A 23,618-nucleotide genomic window follows, 5' to 3' on the forward strand; every position below is an offset into this window, starting at 1 on the left:
CATAGATGCAGATGTGTTGGTCGGGGTGCGCCCTTTAAGAGCTATTGTATCCCCCGTTCTCTGCCTAAAGCAAATCGGTAGTCCTATTTCATCAAGGAACTTGGTTAGTAATCCCGATTTCAATGGTTGAATCTCTTCTATGGTCACATTGTACATCCCAAAGCACTTCCTTCTGCGGGTAAGTGTAGCACCGCAGTTTGTTAGAAGGTGTGTTGGTGTCTTCTCTGCCTGTTTTCAGAATCTGCATGTGCTGTCTTGGATTATGCCAATCTTCTTTAAGTATCGATTTAGCTTGCAGTGTCCTGTTATGAATCCTGTTAGGATTCACAGTTTATTCCTTCGACCCATTCTGTAACTTCTTTCCTTCCAAAATTTGTTAGGATATTCTTGGGTTGCCTGTGTCCAATGAGTGAATTCCATTGTTCGTTCTTTTTCTTTTTGTTCTTATGTCTGAGGTACTCATTGATAGTGTGGGTTCCTATGCCACAGAAGGGCTCGGGTCCAATCAGCGGTATAGCAGCCCCTTTCCTTGCAAGGGTGTCCGCTTTCTCGTTGCCTTCTGCTCTCATGTGTCCTGGGACCCAGCAGATGCTGACTTTGTTCTGCGTACCTAATAAGTTTAATTTGGTTTTGCAGTTCAACACCAACTTTGAACTAATAATATTTGAGTTTAGTGCTTTGATGGCTGCTTGACTATCTGACATGATAGCTATGTTCTTGAACTTGAAATATACTGGTGAAAACACTTCCATGGGTTCTGAGTTTTTGGTTCCAGGACGGAATACTCCTATCCCTGTACCTTCTGTGTACTAGATCCTTCTTTGGTGCCATTCTTAAAGGAGGTGTTTCCCTCTCGTTCCCATTATTTTTTGGTACTTTGGTTTATTTGGTAGTTTTGGTTAAATCAAACATCTTGTTCATTTCGTCTCTTGGAGCCATGTGATGATGGTCATCCCTACCGTTCATTTTTTTTTTAATTTTGCCAAATGGCAAACTCTTCAATGTCTATTTATCTTGCAGTATCCTGTTAGAATTCGCAGTTTTTTCCTGCTTCTTTTGACACATTCTGTAACTTCTTTCCTTCAGAAATTTGTTTGATGTCCAATGAAAAATTACATTTTTGGAGTATGGGTTCTGAATTGCTCGAAGTGCACTATAAGAATCAGAATATGTATAAAATAATTACATGAGGTGACTAAGAATTGATATAGTTAACATAAAAAAAATAATTGGGCATTTCTTATGGAAGCCGGATGAGTTTGCAGGAAGAAGGCGAGATTTTGAAGGGCGTGGATTGGCGGCCCTGTCCGGCTGAGCGCCGAGGAGGTTGAAAAAAGGTGTCCCAGTGAAAATGGCGGATGATGTGAACGAGGTGAACGGCGACTCGGACGAGCACGGCCAGCCGAACGATGACCCGAACCAGAAGAAGTCGGCGAAGCACGACAGCGGTGCCGCCGACTTGGAAAAAGTCACCGACTACGCGGAAGAGAAGGAGATCTTCTCGACGGACGACAATGACGAGTTCAAAGGGGTGAGTCGCCCGCCGCAACCCCGTGTCTAGGTTATCACGAAACACGTTGTTGCCGTTATTAAATTTAAAAAATAATCACCCTCGATCTTCCTATATTTCATTCTCAACGATGTATTTTCTTCTCCCCCCAGGCTATGAGCATCATCGGCGACCGTCGGAACAAAGAAGTTGCGGAGAAAATGGCCAAAGAGCGAGAACTCCTCAAAGTAGCGATTAAAAAAGAAGACGTCGACCTTATTGTAAGAACCCTGGATTATTCTGTTATTTAACGGCGAAAAGGGATAATCTTATGCACTACAATTATTAAACATACATCCCCATGTAAACAACATAACTCAGTTGCCAGGCATACATTATTCCTCAAATATGCTTTGTTACAACCACAAAGCAACTATTATTACAGGCAAAGGTTGTAAAATTATTTAACTCGTACCATTCCCTCATATACGGATGTTGGTCTGACAGACCGACTAGTGTGTTTTCCCATAACCACTAGTTTTCAGTAATTGTTTAATTGATCATCTGCAGCAGTCACAAACTACAATTTGTAGAAATGTTGAATGGTGGAGTGAGTGTGTAGGTCAATCTTTTTAAAAAGATAGTTTGTACTCATAGTATGTTGTTTTCAACCTTCGGGACGAGGTTATAGCTCATCATCAGGTTGAAGGAGTTCTAAAACCACATCTTTCGTCATGAATTGTAAAAGTGAACCCGTCAATGCGACGTATGCCTGAGACGCTGGTTTTTAATGCCGCTCAGTTTTGAACGTGCGAAAAGCAGAAATTATAACAAGTAAATTTTATATTAATCGCCCTAACATCCAAACCTTCTATCTTAGGTAAGCTATACGCCTTCTGAGTGTTATAAAGCTCTGACTCCAAACATTCACTCATAAACTAATCCATCCAAAGCTTTATTTTATCCTTTTAAAATTCTTAATTTGGAAGCCAAATGTATGCAAATATCCCATTTTAAATTATATATACAATTTATTTCTTTTTTTAAATTAGAATTTTGAATTAATCTCATTTGCACAAAAAGTAGCAATCTGCTACATCTAAAGATTGCTTTCAGTTAATCTTTTTCCTTCATTAGTTTCATTTGATATTCTTGTTATTAAACCTTTTTTAATGGCTCCAGTCAGGCATTTTAGGGAATATGACAGTGACAGGGTCATAACATTATTAGAGAAAAGATACAGCCAGCGTGAAGTTGCCAGGAGGCTGAGTATAAATCATTTAGGAATAGGAAGGGTTCTTTGGCATTTAAGAGAAACAGGGTTTCACACTATAAGGCCAGGACAGGGTCGACCTAGGTTTAAGGATGAGAGTGACAATAAATTCATTTGTCATCAGGTTATAGGAGACCGCATCATTACAGGAATTAGGATAAGAAATCTGATAAGACAAATCCGAAATGTTTCGATTTCGATTCGTAAGAAAATAGCTCAACAAAAACCCCAGGGCCCGGCGCCTGGCTTTCTTCTTACCACAGTTCAGAAAATGTCCAGGCTTCAATTCACATTGGATCGTGTTTGGACATTGGAAAATTAGGGATGAGTTCTCTTTACAGATGAGGTGAGAGTTAGCCTTAAACCTTGAAGATGGGCTTAATTTCATATGGAGATGCTCAAGAGAAATGTCTGGTTCCTCAGATGGCATTCCATGGTCGGTCATTGATGTTCTTGGTGATTTCCTTCGACGCCCGCACCGAGTTGGTTGTGCGAGGAAGATCTCAAACTTCACAGAGGTACCTGCAAGACATAATCGAAGAACATGTGCCATTTGCCCTCAAATCAGTTAGAGATTCTTGTTACGCTATAATGCCAGGCGTCATAGAGCACATATTGTGGACGACTACCTTAATGTGCTTGGGGTGGCCTGTTTGAAGTAGATTTGAACCCGAACGAACACATTTGGGACCAACTTAAGCGACGAATATGATGGCAAATCCCAGGTCTTAACACCCCAGAAGAGTTGGAAAAGGCTGTTCTTGATGAATGGGAAAGAATTCCTCAGGATTTTATCAGAAATATTTTCTAAGGAATGCAAAGGACTGACGTGATTCTTGCCAGAGGTGGAAATTAAGGGGTCAAAAAGGTTTTTTTACAGTTTTATTTGTTTTTTGCATTTTTTATTTATTTTTAGAATTAGGTAATAAACATTTTATTTTTAAATGTCTTATTTTTACAACCAGACCTCTATTTGTTATGCAAAATATAAATAAACCTAAATACCTTAAAATTTAAGGTCAGAAGGTTAATTTTGTCCATCAATGTATATATACCACTGCCAGCTCACTAAACATAAAATTTCTGGTGTGTTGAAGCAACTTGTATGCAAAGTGTTTTTTGGCTGCATGCATTCGTGAAGTTCAGCATCTGCAAATTAAAAATTATATAAGGGGACCGCAGTAGCCGAGTGGTCAGAATGATAGACTCTAGGATCATAGACCCCCACGGTCGTGGGTTCGATTCTCACCATCACCCCTGACCATTTTTTTCAAGCAGTCTCTCAATAAAGAATACACATCACATATGACCAATTATGTTCCTTCACTAATATGCAAAGTTCATAAGGCCATAAAAAAATAAATTAAAAAAACCTTGATTATTTTATAGATTTTTTTATTGGTAATTAATTATTTTATTTGCAGGTATCTGAGTTTGAAATTGCTAGGCCTAAAGCCGAACGAATATTGCGTGAACACCATGGCGATGTTGTCGAAGCCTTGACAGCTTTGACGAACTGAGGCGGTGCAGTACGTTACCCGGCCACACTTGTGATTCTCCGAGTAAAAATTAATTATCCGGAAAAATAATTAATTTTCGTGAAAGACTGTTCCGTTGTATAGCCTGCAAAGGGGGGGGGGATAAGCCGAACAAAGGTTTACAATTATTAACCGGGTCATCATATTTGGTGTGCCTTCTTAGATTAATGGGACTAAAAGTGTTCATATGTATTTTCTTGCATTTTTTCTTTATTGTTTTTGTTTCGTTCTCTCAACATTTCCAGACAAGCCGAACACCCTCTTGATATCGTGAATTGAAATACATAGAAGCTGGAATTTTCTACGAATGCTTTCTAGTCACCATTTGTTTAATTTAAGTGAAATACACTTCCACAATGTATTTGTTTTGTTATTACTTTTGTAATATACTTAATTTGAAATATATAGACAGAGAACAATTGCAGTGTGTAAATAAGGTTTAATGTCTAGAGGTGTATTTGTATTAAATAAATTTTGTATCCATGGACAATTTATTTTTTCCCCTTCCTTGGCACATATTTTTTATATTAAATAAAAATCTTAAAACAATAAAAATCAAGTTCCTTGTATAAGAGAAATCTATTGGAGCTACGAGCCAATTTGGAACAGTTTTCAGCATGTCTGGGATAAACGAAAGTTTTAGGGTCCTAGCTAAAAAGGAAAGGTGGAGCTGTAGGGTGTAGGAGATCTGTTGATGTTTCCAACTAGAGCATGCAGTTAAAAGTCAGTAGTAACCCAATACAGCGACTCCTTTAAAAAAAATGTGCAACAGACATGGCTTTTATTTTAAATAAATTGAGACCAAACAAACATGGGAATTATACCTATTAACTAGAAAAGTTGTGAGTTTTTCATTCATTATTTTAATGCCATTAATCATAAAACGTTATTAACATTCTGACTTGCTCTGCTTTGCTAACAACAATCATTTCACACATAGCATATGATAATCTTGTGAAAAAGTCAACCATACTGCCTTACCTCAGCGTAGGCCCCATGATAAACTATAAGGATAGGAGATAGGGATAAAGGAGGCGGCCACAAGGCCTACTGCACCTCGACCTGAATAGATCTATTGTGCTCCTTTGTTAATTATAACTCACTGGCCAGCTTCAGGTTATTAACCAGCCTCCACAGCTGTGCCAGCAGTTCCTTGGTGTAGGATCTTGCTTGTGGTTTTTCTTGTCCTTGTTGCAAGAACCTGCACCTACATAGACCACAGAAACATAAAATTCATTCTGCGATCTCCTCCTCTTCCTGGCAGTATCTGCACAATGTTTATTCTGTCTGCATTCCTATCCGGTGCATGTGCTTTCTGGCAGTGGCAGTGGTGCAATCCTGGTTCGGTTGTCTTCCAGTAGTTCTTTTGTAAGTTTTGCGGATGGTCCTATTAATCTCTTCGCGTGCCTCATACCTGTGGTATTGTTCCACCAGGTTTTGAACTCATTAAGGGTCATTTTAAGATGTATCCTCTTTTGTGGCAGGCTGCTAAGCAGCAATAGGGTTTTGGGCCCAGAGTCCATGTTGGCCCCCTTTTTGGTCAACATGTCAACCTTTTTGTTCTCTATGCCCTGAATGTCCAGGAACCCATGCAAGGGGTCAGGTCATTAGTTTCACTGACTTATGTCAGGGCCTCCATGCAGTTCCAAACACTGTCTCGCATGAGGCTAGGGCCCTAAGTGTTGCTCGGCTCTCAAAGCAAATGGCCATCTTTTGGCCCTGTATTCCTAACCTTTTTATTTTTCTGGCGCATTGTTCAATCATTATGATTTCAGACTGTAAAACTAGCATATTTACCTAGGTTTACTGACAGTTCGGTCTTGGTTCATCCCGAAGATCTCAGCTCCCATACCCTTGTCAGTTTTGGAGCTGTCAGTATAACAGTAGGAGTTTGCCTTTTGTGGTGTTTCTTTGGCGCATTCTTCCTGTTCTGGTATCAGTACTTTGTACTTTTTAGTAGTTGTACTTTGGAGTAGTGGCATCAATTGGCACGCCTAGAATGGTATTTGCCTGTATCTCCTCCCTCAGTTTCCATTGTTTATTTACATGGCAGATGGTTGTCCATTTATGAATGACCTGGTGGCTGCTACTCTGGCTTCTCCTTGGATTAAAATGTGAAGTGGTGGGAAGTTTAATAAAACTTCCACAGTCGCCGTTGGCATCGTGCTCATGGCATCAGTGACACTGAGACAAGCTTGTCTTTGAGTGCCACTTGAGTCTTATTGCTTTGGCCTGAAGAGTTTTGGTTCACCACAGAATCATTTAGTGACAACCTACTGGTGTTAATAACAAGATCCATTTTTCACAGCATGTGACAATCCTGTGAAAAAGCCTACTTAGTGCTTTTTTCCCCATCCATCATACTGCCGTACCTCATCCCCATGCCAAACTATACATGGTGTGAAAGGGGGAAATGGTTGAGGTTATCATCCTCCTCAGGCCTTGCTTTATGAAAGTGAGGCTTGAATAGAGTATGGGGATTTATTTTACTTGATTTAATTTATACTAACCTAATGGGTCTACCCTTGGTAGTTATCTCTTCATTTTTATTATCATTTTTTTTAATGATTTGACTTGATGTGAACGTGTTGAAAGGCACATGTTTAGACAACGATGCTTGATACTTATCAATTTGTGAGGAACAAATTTGCTCAGTTTCCACTTCTCAAATTGAAGTAAGCTAGAGAAATAGAAATGGTAGAAATTGTGGAGGTGGGGTGAGTATGGCACTTCACTTTTTGGAGCTACTAGCTCTACTTACAGAATATTATTTTCTTTCAATAAACTCTGGACACCAAGTAGACTCAGTGTATACTGATTTTTCTAAAGCTTTTGATAAAGTAAATCACACAATACTGTTAAGGAAACTAATGGATTATGGTTTCACCGGAACTATCTTGAATTGGTTATCCAGCTTTCTCTCCGACAGAAAACAAATAGTCAAAATAAAATCATTTAAATCATGTCCCTTTGCGGCTTCCTCGGGAGTCCCGCAAGGGTCTCATCTTGGACCAGTTTTGTTTCTCTTATTTATTAATGATATCCATCTTGCTCTCCCTTCTGCTCAATTTTTATTATTTGCTGATGATCTGAAAATCTATTCCATAATCACTTCTCCTTCTGATTGCTTACAATTACAAAATTCTATCAATAATGTGCTAACCTGGTGCTCTAATAACAAACTTGCTCTTAATGTTTCCAAATGCTACACAATTACATTCTCTCATAAGAAACAACCTTTTATTTATCTCTATACTCTCCATGATGCTCTTTTAACGCGAGTTGAGGTCGTAAAGGATCTTGGTGTACTTTTTGATCAAAAGCTCAAGTTTAAAGAACATATTTCTTCAATAAAAAATAGATCTATGAAGATGCTAGGTTTCATCATCCGGAACACCTATGAATTTAAAAATCCTCTATGTTTTGTCCATCTTTATAAAGCTTTTGTACAACCCATACTAGAATATGCTACACCTGTTTGGAACCCATTCTATCTAAATTATCAAAAAATTCTTCAATCTGTACAAAACAAATTTTTAAAAAAACTTTCCTACAAACTCAATCTTCCTCCGAATTCTGCCTACCCTGGAATCCGCTCTGAATTTAAACTTTTCGAACTGGCACTAAGAAGGGATTACTTTGATATTGTTTTTGTATTTAAATTATTAAACAATCTCATTGATAGTCCTTATCTCCTCTCTCAACTACAGCTACATGTCCCTTCGTACTCTCTTAAAACCTATAAATTATTTTATATTGAATTCCAAAGCTCTAACTACATGCTCTCTTCTCCTCTACACAGAATGATGATCAAGAGTAACAACATCTGCAATAGCATTGACTTCTTCAATAGTTCTGTGCAATCTGTGAAAAACCTTATCCTACAACCTTAGTTGAATGCTTTTATATTTCATACTGTACAAAATTATTACAATTTATTTCATTTACTGGTTCAACTAATTCTCGCACTCTAGTCTTATTATATATTTACAAAGAGCATTATTTTCATTAAATATGTACCTAATTATTGTAGTTTCAATTGTCTTTCAGCTTTATTTTGTTTCCTCTGCCTTATTTGGTTAGTAATTATGTCTTTCATTTTTGTTGTTGAGTTTTTATTCTTTAATTGTATTTTTATATTTATCATTTATATTTACCATTTATATTATTACCATGTATATACGTCCTTATTCTTTTTATATATATTATTTGTATTTTTACATATATTATTTATATTTTTTGTTATTGTAAAATGTCTTTTTTTATAGTGGATTTCGATCTGTAAATAAATTAATAAACTAAATAAATAAACTTTCACCTTTTGTGAGTAGAATTATCTTTTCCAAAAAGCTAGGAAATGGTTTCATCCGGTAAGTTAACACTGCCGACCTGACTTGTTTGACACAAATGAAGTTTGACATCTGCCCTTAATCCGTTGCCATTCACGACAGAAAGTCGACCAGATTTTTAATCCCTTCATTCCACAAGCCAATTCATCACCAAACAGTGTAAACTTTACGAGCTGCCTCGGCTGCCAATCACCAAGCTTAAATTCATTTTTAAATTTCTTATTTGTTTGAGTGATGGTTTTTAAGTGGTGCCGATTTGGCATCATAGCATTATCGGAAGACGGAAAAAGTAAAGCTATGTGGCCAGGGTGCTTACCAGAACAACTGTCTGGAGGGTCTTCCATCGTAACCAATATACTGGAATCAAGAAGCCATGGATCAGGTCCAAGGTCGCTATCGTGTCACCTCAGATAGATGATCGTTTTATAGTATTAAATCACTATGACATTCTACTGCTGTTGGGCAAACAATGATTTCAACAAGTTAGTTATCAGTTTAGTTGTAAGGCAAAGACTTTCATTAGCATTACATGTGAGAAGCCTGCCACTGGTCTAGAACTTCTGACAAGGAACAGATTCAATTAAGTTTCATAAGAAACATCAATCGGTCTGAGCAAGATTGAACTAAAATCTTGTTTTCAGATGAAACAAGGTTTTGTTTGAGGGCTTCTGAGGGCCGAGAGGGTTTGGAGAAGAACAGGAGAGCGATATTCCCTGTTACATTTTCACTCTGGAGGAGCTATCGAGTGGTGTTTTGGTTTGGGCAGGCATTTCTATACAAGGTCGTACCTTGATCTTCATCGAGAATTCCCTAAGAGCTGTGTGATACATAAAGATGTGTTATCAGATTTTTTCCTTTTACGCCACTAATTGGCAACTGTTTTATTTTTATGCATGACAATGCAAGGCCCTATGCACGCACCTAGGATCATTGCGATTACTTGGAACTTACTTCAGTTCAATCTTTGGATTGGCCGGCATATAATCCCTACTTAAACCTGCCAGGGAATTTGCAGGAATTAAGAATGGCGCTGTTGGAGAATGAAATTATTCCACAGCACATGCAAAACTCATCGAATTAATGCCACATCAAAAGCAACCGGTGTGCAATGAAGAGGAAAGACTGTACTGAATTGAATAATATTATAGTAATATTCATTGTTTCAATAGCAACATTTTTGATAAATTATGTTAAGAAAGCGATCTGGTGTAACGTAGGCTTCAGAAAAACATTTTCTTTATCGTGCCAACGTTTCGATCTTTATTGAGATCATCTTCAGGGCTCAAAATGTTTGTTTTCTGCATTCATAATCATTAACTAATGGTCACTAAACAGCACACATTTTTGATAAAATTGTTTTACTCAGTTTAATTTTTTATTTAGCTCTATCTTATATTTTTCTTTTAAAATATCCAGTAAAGCACAAAAAACTACGATTGCAAGTATTTACTAGTAAAAAAAGAGGGTGGCCACTTTTTTGCCTATGTGTGTCGGGTTTGAATTCAAGGCTGCTTAAATTCAAACCTGAGACTGTTCCATTGATGAGTTGCTAGTCCACATTGTAACTGTTCTGGCCAGCGTCAATTAGGCACCTATCATACTGTAGGTACTTAAAAACTATTTTCATAATGTTCAACACTGGCTAAGAATTTTATTTCAGTTACACATGATAAGTGTTTATTGTTGTTAGATAAAATTTTTGGGTTTCTGAAGGAACATATAGTTGAAACACAGATTTTTGTTTTATTATTAAACCTTGGAATAGATGACACTTGACTTTTGGTAAACGTCAAAGGTAATCAAGGAAGAAACCGTTTTACAATATACAATTAAACACAAATTAAGCTCTTTTGACATATTATGTACTAATAACATATTACACCATTTTTTTAGACTCTAGTAACATGTAATTGAGTCCCAAGTTTAGAATTTTCTTTTAACATAATTTTATCTACATTAAAGAAGCGACATCTAAAAGCATTTGTTTCAGTGAGATAGAAAGGTTTTTTTACATTCAATTTAAAAAGAAATGCAGTGAATTTTTTTTTTACATTCTAGTAGACAACTATAGGTTTTTTCTTTCAAAGAACTCTCTTCATGGACATGTAGCAATTTAAAAATACCTTAAAAATTAAATACACATAACTTACATTACAAACATAAATGTCTAAATGAGGTAACAATTGTATTTTTTCCTTCTTGAATGAGTCTGATTTTGTTCTCTTGAAATACTTTTCTTTATTATTTTTTTAAATCAATAAATTGTTTTTTAAACGCCAATAAGAGAATAAAATCGTCCCTTTATGAGTGAATCGCACTTCTAAACAAAGCTAATTAACAATGAATCACTTAAATCTATTTATAATTGTAAACCAACTGTTGTGAACACATGAAATTAACTAAAGCACACACATGGTCCTGGCGCATATCACAGAACACTTATGGCATTTAGATTTGGGGGTGGGGTGGCGCCTCTTTTCACACATTTTTTTGTGAAAAAAAAAAGATTCAAAAATAATCTGTAATGTAAATAAAGAAAAAAAAAAGAAATGAAAGACTTTGGTATTAAGAAATGTCTGGGGATCAAAAAAAGAAAAAAAAACAAGTAAAGAAAAAAAATTTAGTCCCAACTCACTTCTAGCAACCAAAATTACAAAGAGCATTACATGCAATTTTTTTCCCCCTACATTCTAATATATTTTATTTATTTACAACAAAAAAAAGTACAAGATAACAATAAACGCCATCCGTGGAAACAACTGGCCGAAGGGACATCGTGAGATATCACAGTTTCCGTACAGATTTCAAGACTGAAAACTTGCACCGCCGACCCAGCATCGATTGTGGCATTACACGATTAAATAACAGGAACGTTTTACAAAGGGGGGAGGGGGTCTTCATTTTTTCCACTTTTTCTTCTTCTTCTTCTCTCTCTCTATCGATCTTCTTTTGAATATTTACATCATCCCTATATATATATCAACTAACTACCAAAAATGTTTATCAGTTTGATTATTTCACTGTCTCACCACTTCGACATTGAAGAAATGGCCATACACTCATCGTGCCCTATTTTTGACGAATATCACAAATAAACATCATAAAGATGATTTTCTTTTTTTTTTTAATTTACAAAAACAACATAAAAAATGAACCTAACCAAAAAAAGCGCATTAAAGGTAAGGTGATTAGAATAAAATAATTGAGTTTACACAATTGAAATAATTTGATATAAATTGCTGAAAACCACAGCTTTAAAAGACTAGATATCAGAAATAAACTCAAACTAAACACTGCATAAAAAATATTACAAAATATATTAAGACCAACTATTTAATTTCATGGTTTTTTCTAAACCATTTTTTACAAAAAATAATCAAATAACAGCCTGAAAATTAGAGGGAAATATATATTGTAATTTTTGTGTTGTTCCTTTACTATATAAATTAATAATACAAAAAACTGAATATACTACAAAATATTTTTGTTTTTAAACAAAACAAAAAAAAAAAAAAAAAATTACAAAGGGTCGTCTGGACTGTACTGAGTCGAATCGCATCGGATTCTATTGTACATATTCTCACTTGCCCTAAAACGACTAATATACAACGGGCAACGGTGACCATGCACAATGTTCTGTCCATTAGAATGCGGGCACGTGAGTGTATGGATTAACTAGTGATGAGAGAGGTTTTGAACTCAGCTCTGCTTGACGCGCTTCCTCGGTGGTCCGATGGGGGGGATCTGTTGGGTCGCAAGAGCTCTGAAGGCCTCCGCGATCAGGTGGGGGTGCGATAATATCATCGACTTCCAGCCGTGCGTCTCCATCACTTCTGTCGCATGACTGAAATTAAACAGAAATAAAATAAATAAAAATACTAAAATGACGATTTTAATTTCAACAATGACAGACGGAATCGGACGTACGTATTGATGAACTCTATCGCTTGCGCTTTCAGCTGATCCGCTGAATGGAGATCGGCGAGAACGAGTATATCAGCAGCGTTTTCTATCGATAAATCTGTGCATAATGCTTCTTCGCACATTACTTTTAGCCTGTCTAAGGCATACTGCAAATAAAACATTTATATTAGGAGGGGATTCTGTCAAAAATCAGTAATAGAAATTGAACCAACCTTATCAGCTGCTGCTAGGAGATCATCTGCCATCCTTTCTAAATTGATCGCCTTTCCGGTATAAATAAATCTAAGCATTTCCTTCAAGACTTCTTGCTCTACGTCCATTATCTCTACTCGGTTCAGCTTGCCCTCTTTCATCTCGTGCTCGAACATAGCAGCAAAAACAGGACTCCTCGCTTTAACCAAAGTCAAAATTTTAGTGGTTTTTTTTATCGAGGTGATGTAACCGAAAATTAAATGTGAAGAACATTACCTGCGAGGATGGCTTTGTGTGCTTGGAACTCCTTACCGTTGACTGAAAGGGTGACATCGCTGAATTTTTGGATTTCAAACAGCTGTCCGAGATCATCTGGAAGCCTGCACTCAGGAACTTTGAACTGTACAGCATTCGACTGGCCCGATATGTTGATACTGTCAGCTACTACACTAACCTGATAAATAAAATACAAAAGTTAGACAAAAATATCGACCATCGCGTAGAAATTTTGTAGAAATACCTCGCAGAATATTGTTAGTTTGTCGTCGGCGAGTAAACCGTTGATTTCGTCCAGGAGGAAATCCCTCCGGATGAATTTCTTAAAACCCCAGTCTTTGCCTTGAACAAATCTATACGCTCGTTGGCTTTCTGTAATAGAAATATAATTATCTGTACAACCAATTGATATTACAATTTGAGTAGAGGAAAAATCAATGCATCACTATAAACGTAAATATGTTCATTCGTAGCTTACCCATTGCTTTCGTTTCTTCTCTTTTGGCATTCAGTATTGAAAATTTAAATTTGGCCCTCACTTCGGATTTGTTGCAAGAAACTAAGAGTAAATAGAGAGAAAGATAATCTTTACTTTCTTCGTCAAGGCCTTTGGGATTAACCCTCAGGCACCTGAAACAAAAATATACAACAACATTAACGATTATACTATTTTATTTTGGGAAAACTTGGCAAATTTGAAATATTTATTTACTTGGAGTGTGGAGATTAGAAAAACTATCATAAGCTCCCACAAATTTTTAGTTTATGATAATCATACTTTAAAGGAATATTTGTGAAGAACTAAGTTAAAATGAGATTTGTTATGTAATTAAGAAGAATCTGTATTTTAGAAATGTAATAAAATAAAATAATCGGAAAGAAACAATTTTAAACAAGACGAAAAAAAATCATAAGCTTGTATAATATTGTGTTACGGCCCTTTGGGTCATTTCGAATTTTATTTTCCCAAAATGGATTTAACACGAAAAAACTTAGTTTACTCTTCTGTTAAAAAGGTTAAATAAAATAAAGTAAAAATAAACGATCTTGAAACAAATTTATTGCAAGTAAACTCATAAACAAAACAAGATAAAATAATAAATTAAATTGAAAATTCTCCTATTAAACAAAGGCAAAATTTTTGCAATCCCAAGACTGTCAATTATGCAGATATTGAAACAGTCAAACTAGATGTATGTTTATAATTTTAGGTTAATTAATAAGGGCTAAGAGCAAATGAAAATACTGAAGGTAAACAGGCCCTTCCGAGCTGATTGACATCTCGAGCACACCTGAAGGGTGTGGGATATTTTCAGCCGGATCCCCCCCCTAATGATATTATATATTTCTTCTTCGGCCAACGTGTGTCATCTGGGCACCCAGATACATAGGTCTGGAGGGAAAAGATGTGGCGGTCGAGGCAGGTAAAGCCAGGATGACCCGACCTCCAGACTTAACCACTGCGATCCAGCCTCTGAAGCTAAAAATGCTCTTGAAAGAATGTGGGCTGGATCAGCAGAGAAGTTTTCACGTATCAAGAGGCTCGTGTCGATAGGTGGCCCGGGAGAAGAAGGTCATCCTCGCCCGATTAAGGATAAGGTGTGAGGTTGAAACATGGACACTTTTAGGCTAAAGCTCTTGTACATCTCCGCAGAGATGTGTGTCCCCCCCCCCCCAAATAAAAGGGTACCACCTAGTCGAGCAATTCCTTTGCTCCATATAGAACGTGTAATAATGCCAACTGGAATTGTTCTTGAGTGTGTATCTGGCTGTCCTGTTCCAATTCTTGGAGGGAATGGGATTGTTTTATAGTATATGGTGTACCCTAGTGTGTCGAGAGTGAATGTATTTATTAGTGTGAATGTGTAGTGCAAGATGGTGGATGTCGCAATACTGAGTACCCATTGAATTTCACAATTAGGTTAGTTAGTATAAATAGTGATATATGCCCGATGTGTCATTATTTATTAATTTAAAAAATTTATATTTATACTCAAAAAAATTGGAATGTAAAAAAAGCGGAACTACGCGAATCGCCCTTGAAACATTCGTCCCTAACGCTGGCAGATGTGTTATTGACCCCCTCAAGGGTCTGTCTGTTCTGCACTGACCCATGAGAGCCGGATCAATTTCTAAATGTTTTATGCATTTCTGAGAAAAAATGATTTAGAAAAAGAACTGTTTTAATTAACAATTATTATGGTCTTGGCGTGGAACGCAGAACTTCAGAAATATGGTCTCGTGGTGTACCGACGGCGAACCTGATAGCTGTTCCGATGATTTTCTGGCTTAAAAAATTATACGCGAAGGTAAGATTATCAATTACTATTCTTATCCAATAATATGACTACTAAAATAAAAATATGACAAAAAAAGTATCTGTACCATTTTAACTTGTCGTTGGACCCGGCGGAGAAGGTGGATGATTTGAGCACTTCACCCATTTCCTCTCTGCAGAAGCTGAAGTTGTTTATCGTCCACATGTAGCTGAACTTGACGACTTTGACCTGAAACATGAGTTCATCGGGATGAGCATTGTAGGCAGAGTCGGGGCAACGGTCCGTGCGTGAGTGTGCGTGGTATGCTGTTGAGAATGGAGAGACGGTCGGAATTAGGCTGGTTCGGCCTTCTTCTGGAGGGGTGAGGTGTGAGGTGTGATTGACCTTGGGGTTGGAGGGGCTTCCAGGGGGCATTGCTCAGTTCCGAGCCCTCCCGACCAACGCCGTCGACACCCGCTCGCCGTTCGAGCCATTGAACTTGCCGTGGATCCCCCACCCGAAAAGGTTCCAGATTTATCGAATTTTTTTACAGTACGCCGCTGTCCTGGAACGCCCGGGGATTGATTTCGGGATTGCCGACCTCGTAAGAATTAAAATGAAGGGTTGCGATGTTGGACACTCGACCCCCGAGGGAGAAGGCCCGGTTGACCCCGAAACGGAGGAGTTGCGTGACACGAGTCAAGATCCTTACGACCCCTCGATAAGACGATAAAACAACACATAACTTCAACCTTCAACGCAAAGGAATCGCCTGTTCCACTAGTCTAACTAAGAATAACTAACGAGCACGTCCTCCACAAGGTGCTGACCTAGGTCACTACCGGTCATGATTCTTAAAAATGACCTCTTTAATCGTGAATCAAAAGGTCAAGACATACAGGAAATTGATGATAGTTAAGAAATAAACACCTATTCTGCTCGACTAATGCCAAAAGTTGTCATCCATTTCACTAAGGACGATAGATCCAAGCTACTACCAGTTATGATTCTTAAAAATGACCTCTGTAATCGCGATAAAACCAAAAGGCGAGTAATTTGATGATATTTAAGAAATAAACGATCATCACCCGGTCCAATCATATAAAAACAGCATAATGCAAATTCAAGTTTTACAATAATTTCACAAGAAACAAATATGACGCTACAAGAATAGCACCAAACTTTAAGTGAGTATGAAATATTTGGTTCAAAATTTATATTTACATCTTGCATTGTATTGTTTCCACTCAATGTATGTTTTGTAATTCACCTACGCCCAGAAGATGCCCGGAATAAAGGTCGAAACGTCAGCAAAAAATATTAAGGTGTTTTTCTAAAATATGACCGCTCCTCATGACTTCAGCAAATTATTGTCTGTTTTGATTTGTTCTTTTGAACCTGTGTTGTCGATTTTTGTCTTAGTTTGTGATGATTGTGACAGGGTGATGACGATCAAATAAAATTTACCAGATTTACCGCGTCCCCCACCCAGTCACAATCATATAAAAAACAGCAGAATGTGGAATTTACGTTCCACAAATATGACAGGACAAGAATAGCACCATATTTTATAAAGTATGAAATACTTGATTCAAAATTTATATTTATATCTGTATTGTATTTTTTCCAATACAATTGCAATATGTTTTGTAATTCACCCAAGCCCTGAAGATGCCCCGAATAAAGGTCGGAACGTCGGCAAAAAATATTAAGGTGTTTTTCTAAAATATGACCGCACCTCATGACTTCAACAAGTTAGTGTCTATGTTTTGATTTGTTCTTTTTGGCCTGTCTTATCCATTTATGACTTAGTTTGTGGCTTTTGTTTTTTTAACTCACATTTTACTTCTCTCTTTTTAAATAATATTTCTATTGATAATAAAGAGTCCGTTGTACGTTCCAATATGTCAACGGGCTTGTCCCCCTTTCTAACTTGGTGTGGCACAAAACGAAAGGTATACTTTCCGGATTTGCACTAATGTGCGAATGATCTCCGATTCGCGTTGTGTTTCCAGGTTTGATAAAGAACTCTTTTCAATCTTAAATTTCAGGAAAATCCGGTTATACCGAAGAAAATATAGAATACTTTTCCTGTTCTTGCAACAAAATATTTATCTGAACAAATGTGCGAAATCCAACAAAATCTTGTTAAATTATGTTAATGTGTGTAGTATATATGATTATTGGGAGGTCGTTAGATGCGGTCGGGTGTGACGTAGGTTTTAAAAACATTTTCTTTATCGTACCAACGTTTCGATCATTATTGAGATCATCTTCAGAGCTCGAAGTGTTCGTTTTCCGTGTAGATGTGTCATTCTGTCGTGTTGAGAGTGCCTATCGAAAACAACAAAACAATACCGTTTCTAGATACATTCGTAATAAAACAACCAGATGGCACATTGATCACAGATTGGTATCAAAAACCAAGAAACATCGCTACCTCAAGACTTGAAAAATTGAGCCATTTAACTTTAAGTTAAAATGTGTGGTGTTTTACTTGATGATTATTGAGGATTATTTGGAGGTCTGGTGTGATGTAGGTTTTAGAAAAACATTTTCTTTATCGTGCCAACGTTTCGATCTTTATTGATATCATCTTCAGGGCTCAAAGTGTTTGTTTTCCGTGTAGATGTGTCATTATTGGGTGTCGTGTTGAGAGTGCCACTTCCAAACACTTTGATCACTGATGATGATCTCAATAAAGGTCGAAACGTTGGCACAATAAAGAAAATGTTTTTCTAAAACTTACGTCACACCAGACCGCATCTCACGATCTCCAAATAATCATTAACTAACAGCCACTAAACGTGATAAAACTCTATCCTGGTGGAAAATCTTTTGAAACATAAACACAACTCTGAGCCAACGACGGGTGTGAGGTGAGGACGCGTTTTATTTTCGATGCCAGAGACCTTCAAACCCTATTTGCTCGCCGAATTAAAACAGTTCGAGGACGGGGAAAAGTGGTCGCGAATTGGCACGAGTGGACCCTAAGGTTTGCTCAATTACGTCGATGTAAAATGTCCATTGTTGAAAAAAAAAAAAAAAAAAAAAAAATTAATGAAATAACGTCAAAAAAATGAAATCGAGATAAAGAATGACTTGGAATCGTTATCGAAAAGCTCACAACAAGAAAGCATTTGTGAAATCCCGATGATTCGCCAGTGTCAATGAACTTTCGAGCGGATAGGTCATCCATCGATCTCTGCGGTTAAGTAGATTTCAATCAATTTTATTTAATTTTTTTATGTTTCATAAAATCTTTTTATCTAACAAGGAGGCGTCCAGAATGGTCAGAGGTTTGAACCGAACCTTTTTTTCGTAATTCTATTCTCCAAAATATCGGACGCATTATACGCCACTTCTTGTGAATAGGCCAAAAAATTATGAATTATTCCTTATATTTATTTAGTAGTTATAATTGAACTATTATTTTAATTAATTGTACTTTTAACCTAAGGCGTTGGTTGAGATGAAAAACCTAGTTTCACGAGCGAGATTCGAACCCACGACCCTTGGCTCAATACACCGCTGCTCTAACCACTTTAGCTACGACAGCCCGTGACATTCGCTTTTTCATCTCAACCAAGACCTTACATTAAAAGTATAATTTATTCAAATTACTGAAAGTTGAAATCTTCTGTTTTTTTTGTTTTTTAATATTTTTATTTCTCCTTTCTATTGCCCGAATTGACTGAATATGTCATTTTACATCATTTTTCATGTAGTTTACAATAAAAATAGAGTAAAAGGTAATAAAATTTATCGATAACCAAAAAGTTTCTAAAAGTTAAAATATTTTTAAATTAAACTAGGTCATAATTAAAAATTGGCTAAAAGGAATTTATTAACGTCAAACAGATTATTTGAAAGAAGAGAAACGCAGCTTTTTAAAGAGGTATGTACCATTACAATATGTAAAATATTTCTATAAAAAAATACATCAAATAGCAAAATTATTTGTCAGAAATTAACCTCTTTTTTTAAATGGAAATAATGGTCCCATTTTAATGTTTTATACATTTAAAAAATGCACTTGACAATTTCTTTAAAACGAATTTTCAACCATGAAAATCGATCAGTAGCTTTTGGGGAAAATGATGTTAGAGGGGGGGGGGGTAGGCGAAATTATCAAATCAAAAAATTAATTTACACCGATTTCTGCGAAAGTCGAAATCTAAGGGTTTTCTAACGCTAAAATCACGAATCTTACAATGAGGTCAAGTTTTGACAATTTTCTGACCAAATTTGCGTACGGAATGTTTATTGAAATATGCAAAAAAAAAACAACAGTATTTTGATACAATATTTTGATGTTTATCTTTTTAAATCATACCAAATTATAATATTTTTTTGCAATCTACATAACAAATGTTGTAAAATGATATATTCACATAGTTGATTTGAGCAAGTAAAAAAGGCGCAACCAAGGCCTATTCACAAGAAGTGCGTATACATGCCCGGTAAGTTGGAGTATAGATTCACCAAAAAAAGTTTGGTTTAAATCAGTGACCTACCCACCTGGTCGTCCCTTGTAAGACTATGGAGCAATAGCGAGCAGCAATAATAAAAGGGCGACATTAAATTAGGTGTTACCTAAACTTTTTAAAATTTGACTAAGAAATTATTTGATACTGTGATAGAGACATTGGTCAAGAGCAAGCGGAAAGAGCACAAGGCCAATATAAAAAAAGTGATGATGACGGTTGGTGTGTTTATCGTATCTGGCCATCGTCGGCATGGCATTCAAAGAAAACGCTTACCGGGCCTGGACAAGAGACTCCGTGGAAAGGGCCGAAGCCGATCAGGACAGGGAACAAAGAGCGCATTTCGCACTAAGAGGACCTCTTCCGCCGTGCCCTCCCCCGGCTGTGACGACTCGGCAAAGCGAGGATCGACGGACCCCGGAAACGCGAACGTAACGGCCGACCCCCCCCCCGCGGAACAAGATCCCGGTCCCGCAGGGAGATTCGGCACGAGCCGGCCCCGGGCCAACGGCCTCCGGTTCCCTTCCGATGTCGCGGAGCGGTGTTCTGTAAAAAGAGCGACTAAACATAGCCGCCGGGACGGACAGACGAGCGGACGTTACCCCCTCGGCCCAACAGGTTCAACGCCCAGCCGATTCTCTATCTTTCTACCAAGATACACACCCGATCGCCTTCGCAAAATCGACGCACACCTAAACGAACGAATTGGGCCAAAAAGAAAACAAAGCTAGGACGACTCTTCAGGACAGGGCTATTTTCGACAAACGACCTCCGAACAGCTGGAGGTTTTTCGCTAAACTTGGTATCGTTGTGGATAACGCCGGCACTGAGAAACTTTTGAGGCGAGGGGTTTCGGGATGAGCCGACCGGTTGTCGGTTTTTTAGTGAGCAACAAAGTGTTCCGCGTTGTTTCTTTCTCTCCAAGTAAACACACTTGTCTCGAGTATGAGGAAGAACCAGAAGGACTGCATTCGACTTATCCTATGCCAACAGCTACCGATTTTTGTGGGATCCTAAAGATAAAACTCATCTTAACAAGAACAAGAAAGAGGATGCGTGGAAGGAAATGAGCATCAAAATGGGATAAAGACATAAAGGAACGTCAGGTTATCAAACGCATATGCACCAACATATGCAGCAGTTGCTGTAGTTATAAACAACTATTCTTGCTTGTTCGCGCATATTGATGGCTCACCTTGTTTCGCTCCCAGGTTGCGAATGGTTAACCGAGTGATTCTCGCGTATAGTTGCGCGAGTGTTTTTCGCGCAATGGAAACCCAGCTATAAACTGTGATGTTATGTCCTATTCCTACAGCTACCGTTTCGCTCAATGGACACCCAGCTATAAACTATCGTGGTAGGTCCTATTACTCAGCTTGCTGTTTCGCACAATGAAAACCCAGCTATAAACTGTTGTGTTATGTCCTATTCCTTCCTACAGCAAGCCGTTTCTTGTAATGGACACCCAGCTATAAACTGTCATGGTATGTCATATTCCGACCGCTAGCCGTCCAAAGGCCACTAATCCATCCTCTGCTTAAAGTTTTTAATGAAGTCGGTTTTGATTTAAAGATCGACGCTAGTACAGTGTTCTATTATGATTTATAGATGTTGAAAAATGAATTTAGTTCAGAATAAACTGTTACGACCACAACAAACCACAACAGATCGCGGAAACGGGTCTCCGGCCGTACTGAGGCTTGTCATCCGTCGAGCCCCAGGCCTTTGATGTTTGGAGTGTTTACCGACCAAACAGGGGAAATGCCGAGCCATCTCGAGCAATAATGAGTCTTTAAGTGTTACCAATTTCTGGCCAAGTTCGTCAAGCATGGAAACCAGGCTGGATCTACACTGGAAGCGATCATTTTTCTCACGATGTGCGTGGAATCTCTCCCAATCGACGTGTCCACCTTCACTGAAAGGAGCTTCGAGCAAGTAGCGCTTGACATGGGTGTCGCTTTTTTTTGGTGGTCCCAAAGAGGATGACTTGCTTCCAAAAGATTAATTAATTAAATCCATGGGGCGATGCGCGATGCGAAGAGACAAAAATCCAACTAGTTCGAATCTATTCGAATCTCAGTGGAGGTGCGTGCCCAGTATTTCTACAGTTCGGATTTCATGTGTCCAGTGTAGTTCCAGCCTAACTGAACAAGTATTAATTCTACTTGTAACCCGTAAGGTTGAAATATTCACAATACAAAGACCTCTTCTTAGAAATGGCATCGATTGGCCTTGGAAGAACGATCCCCGGCTGGGAGTTCCAGCTGGGAAAAGGTATCGTTCACATTCACCTAAGAACTTGCGAACCATTAAACTTACTTTCACAAATATCTATTTGGCCTGTCATAAAACCTTAAAAAACAAATCGAACAAAATTTTTACTTTTTTCACTATATGCTTTAAACCTATCAATTTAATTAAATTTGATGATGAGAAGGAAATAAATTAATAAATTGTCTTTTCCACAACTGACATAGTCATTTATTTCGTCAGACAAGTTTCAGTCTAATCTTCAGTAAGTTTTTTTTATATAAAGTGGTTTCTTGTAAGTTCATATAAGAATTTAAGAAGCAAAAACTTATCAATCGTCCTGAAATTGCTCTATTTTAGACTAATTCATTTTAAAGGATGACACAAATATCGCCTTTAACCGGTATCGGGTCCTGAAAAACTGTTTATTAACCATCGGGCCTGCGGATCGGTCACACACGTGCGACTCATGAGAACCTTTGGTCGGCGCCAGTCGACTAGGTGCCCAGCATGCCAAGATAACAGACTCACGGTGTCGCACATGTTGGAGGGATCTCTCAGCTTGGGCCCGTAAAGGGAACGAAGTGGAATACCGCCGGACTATAGGAGAATGCTCGAGCATGGCAGCGAGTTTAAAGAAAAACTTTTTTTAGGTTTTTGAGTGATATTGGGACAATGGGTTGTATACAGTGGGGTATTTATTTCATAGATTAAAGTTTAGGTTAAGCTTATGTTAGATTAGGGGTATGCTGGGAGGCGGTGCAGCATATCATCTCAAGGCAACACCGCTGCTCTGCCAAGCCGGGTCGGGGCGGAATATCGAGTACCCTTCGACCTGGATTCTAGACAGAGGATATGCATGTGTGATTGTGTTTGTATATAGGAGTATGGATATATTTATTGTATGAGTGTGAGAATGACTAGTTTTAGGGAACGTAAGGGCGCCGAAATGACCAAAGAAGTCGATAGCGCCCAACCTCGGAGTCGCTCAGGCACCAAGGTGGGTGACTCCACCCTGATCCATCAGGGAGAGGCCAGAGGCCTCCTAGGAGGTCTCGTAATTCTAATTCTAATTAACCATCGGAGCAGAGGATGTTTGGAAAAACCAAAATCACAATTAACATTAATAAAACTTTAATATCATTAAGGATAAATTTATCAATCACTACTTATATCTGGATGTGGAAAACGTCCTAGAAATTTTTTTTAATAGTCATTAGGGAATTAACTCAATTTGGACGAAAAGAAGAATATTTGTTAAAAAATGACAAAACGCTGTTAAATAAAGAATAAAACGGTCAGTTCGTACACCATCTTTCTTTCAAAAAGGCAGATTCAAACGAGGTACATTGAGGTGTAACCGCATAACAGTTTATAACTATTAATTCAAAAGTTCAGCAATAAAGATAACGGAACGATGCTCAGCTCTAGTAAGTGAATGGGCGAGCAGGGTTCAATAAATCGTAATTCTCTCTGGGTCCGCCTATTCTCGCTGTTTGCTCTTAACTAAATCTTCTAACCACGGCAGAAAGTAAATTCAGTCAGTTTATTCTATTTATACGATTCCTAGCATGTTCGGTCA

At 37.7% G+C, this 23,618-nt stretch overlaps 2 protein-coding genes across 8 annotated transcripts in view; one reads left to right on the top strand and one right to left on the bottom strand.

Moving 5' to 3' along the window:
- The first annotated feature begins 1,318 nt into the window (after positions 1-1,318).
- Positions 1,319-4,787, top strand: LOC106664347 (huntingtin-interacting protein K). The gene is made up of 3 exons (XM_014390015.2): positions 1,319-1,531; positions 1,663-1,770; positions 4,187-4,787. Exons 1-3 carry the CDS (start codon positions 1,352-1,354, stop codon positions 4,280-4,282), a joined length of 384 nt encoding a protein of 127 aa, XP_014245501.1. The 5' UTR covers positions 1,319-1,351; the 3' UTR covers positions 4,283-4,787.
- A 7,418-nt stretch (positions 4,788-12,205) lies between these two features.
- LOC106664328 (protein roadkill) overlaps positions 12,206-23,618 on the bottom strand; it is a 132,871-nt gene continuing 121,458 nt past the window's right edge. For all 7 annotated transcript variants that reach the window (XM_014389968.2, XM_014389965.2, XM_014389969.2 and 4 more), the window contains 7 exons: positions 15,427-15,548; positions 13,520-13,671; positions 13,286-13,413; positions 13,042-13,219; positions 12,786-12,964; positions 12,577-12,719; positions 12,206-12,493 (listed from right to left, as the gene is read on the bottom strand). In XM_014389968.2, the coding sequence (XP_014245454.1) occupies positions 12,349-12,493; positions 12,577-12,719; positions 12,786-12,964; positions 13,042-13,219; positions 13,286-13,413; positions 13,520-13,671; positions 15,427-15,548 (1,047 nt within the window). In that variant the 3' untranslated portion in view covers positions 12,206-12,348. The remainder of the gene's footprint in view (positions 12,494-12,576; positions 12,720-12,785; positions 12,965-13,041; positions 13,220-13,285; positions 13,414-13,519; positions 13,672-15,426; positions 15,549-23,618) is intronic.

This window comes from Cimex lectularius, unplaced genomic scaffold (genome assembly GCF_000648675.2).
Source record: "Cimex lectularius strain Harlan isolate CLEC.00 unplaced genomic scaffold, Clec_2.1 scaffold50, whole genome shotgun sequence".
In the NCBI taxonomy this organism is placed as follows: domain Eukaryota; kingdom Metazoa; phylum Arthropoda; class Insecta; order Hemiptera; family Cimicidae; genus Cimex; species Cimex lectularius.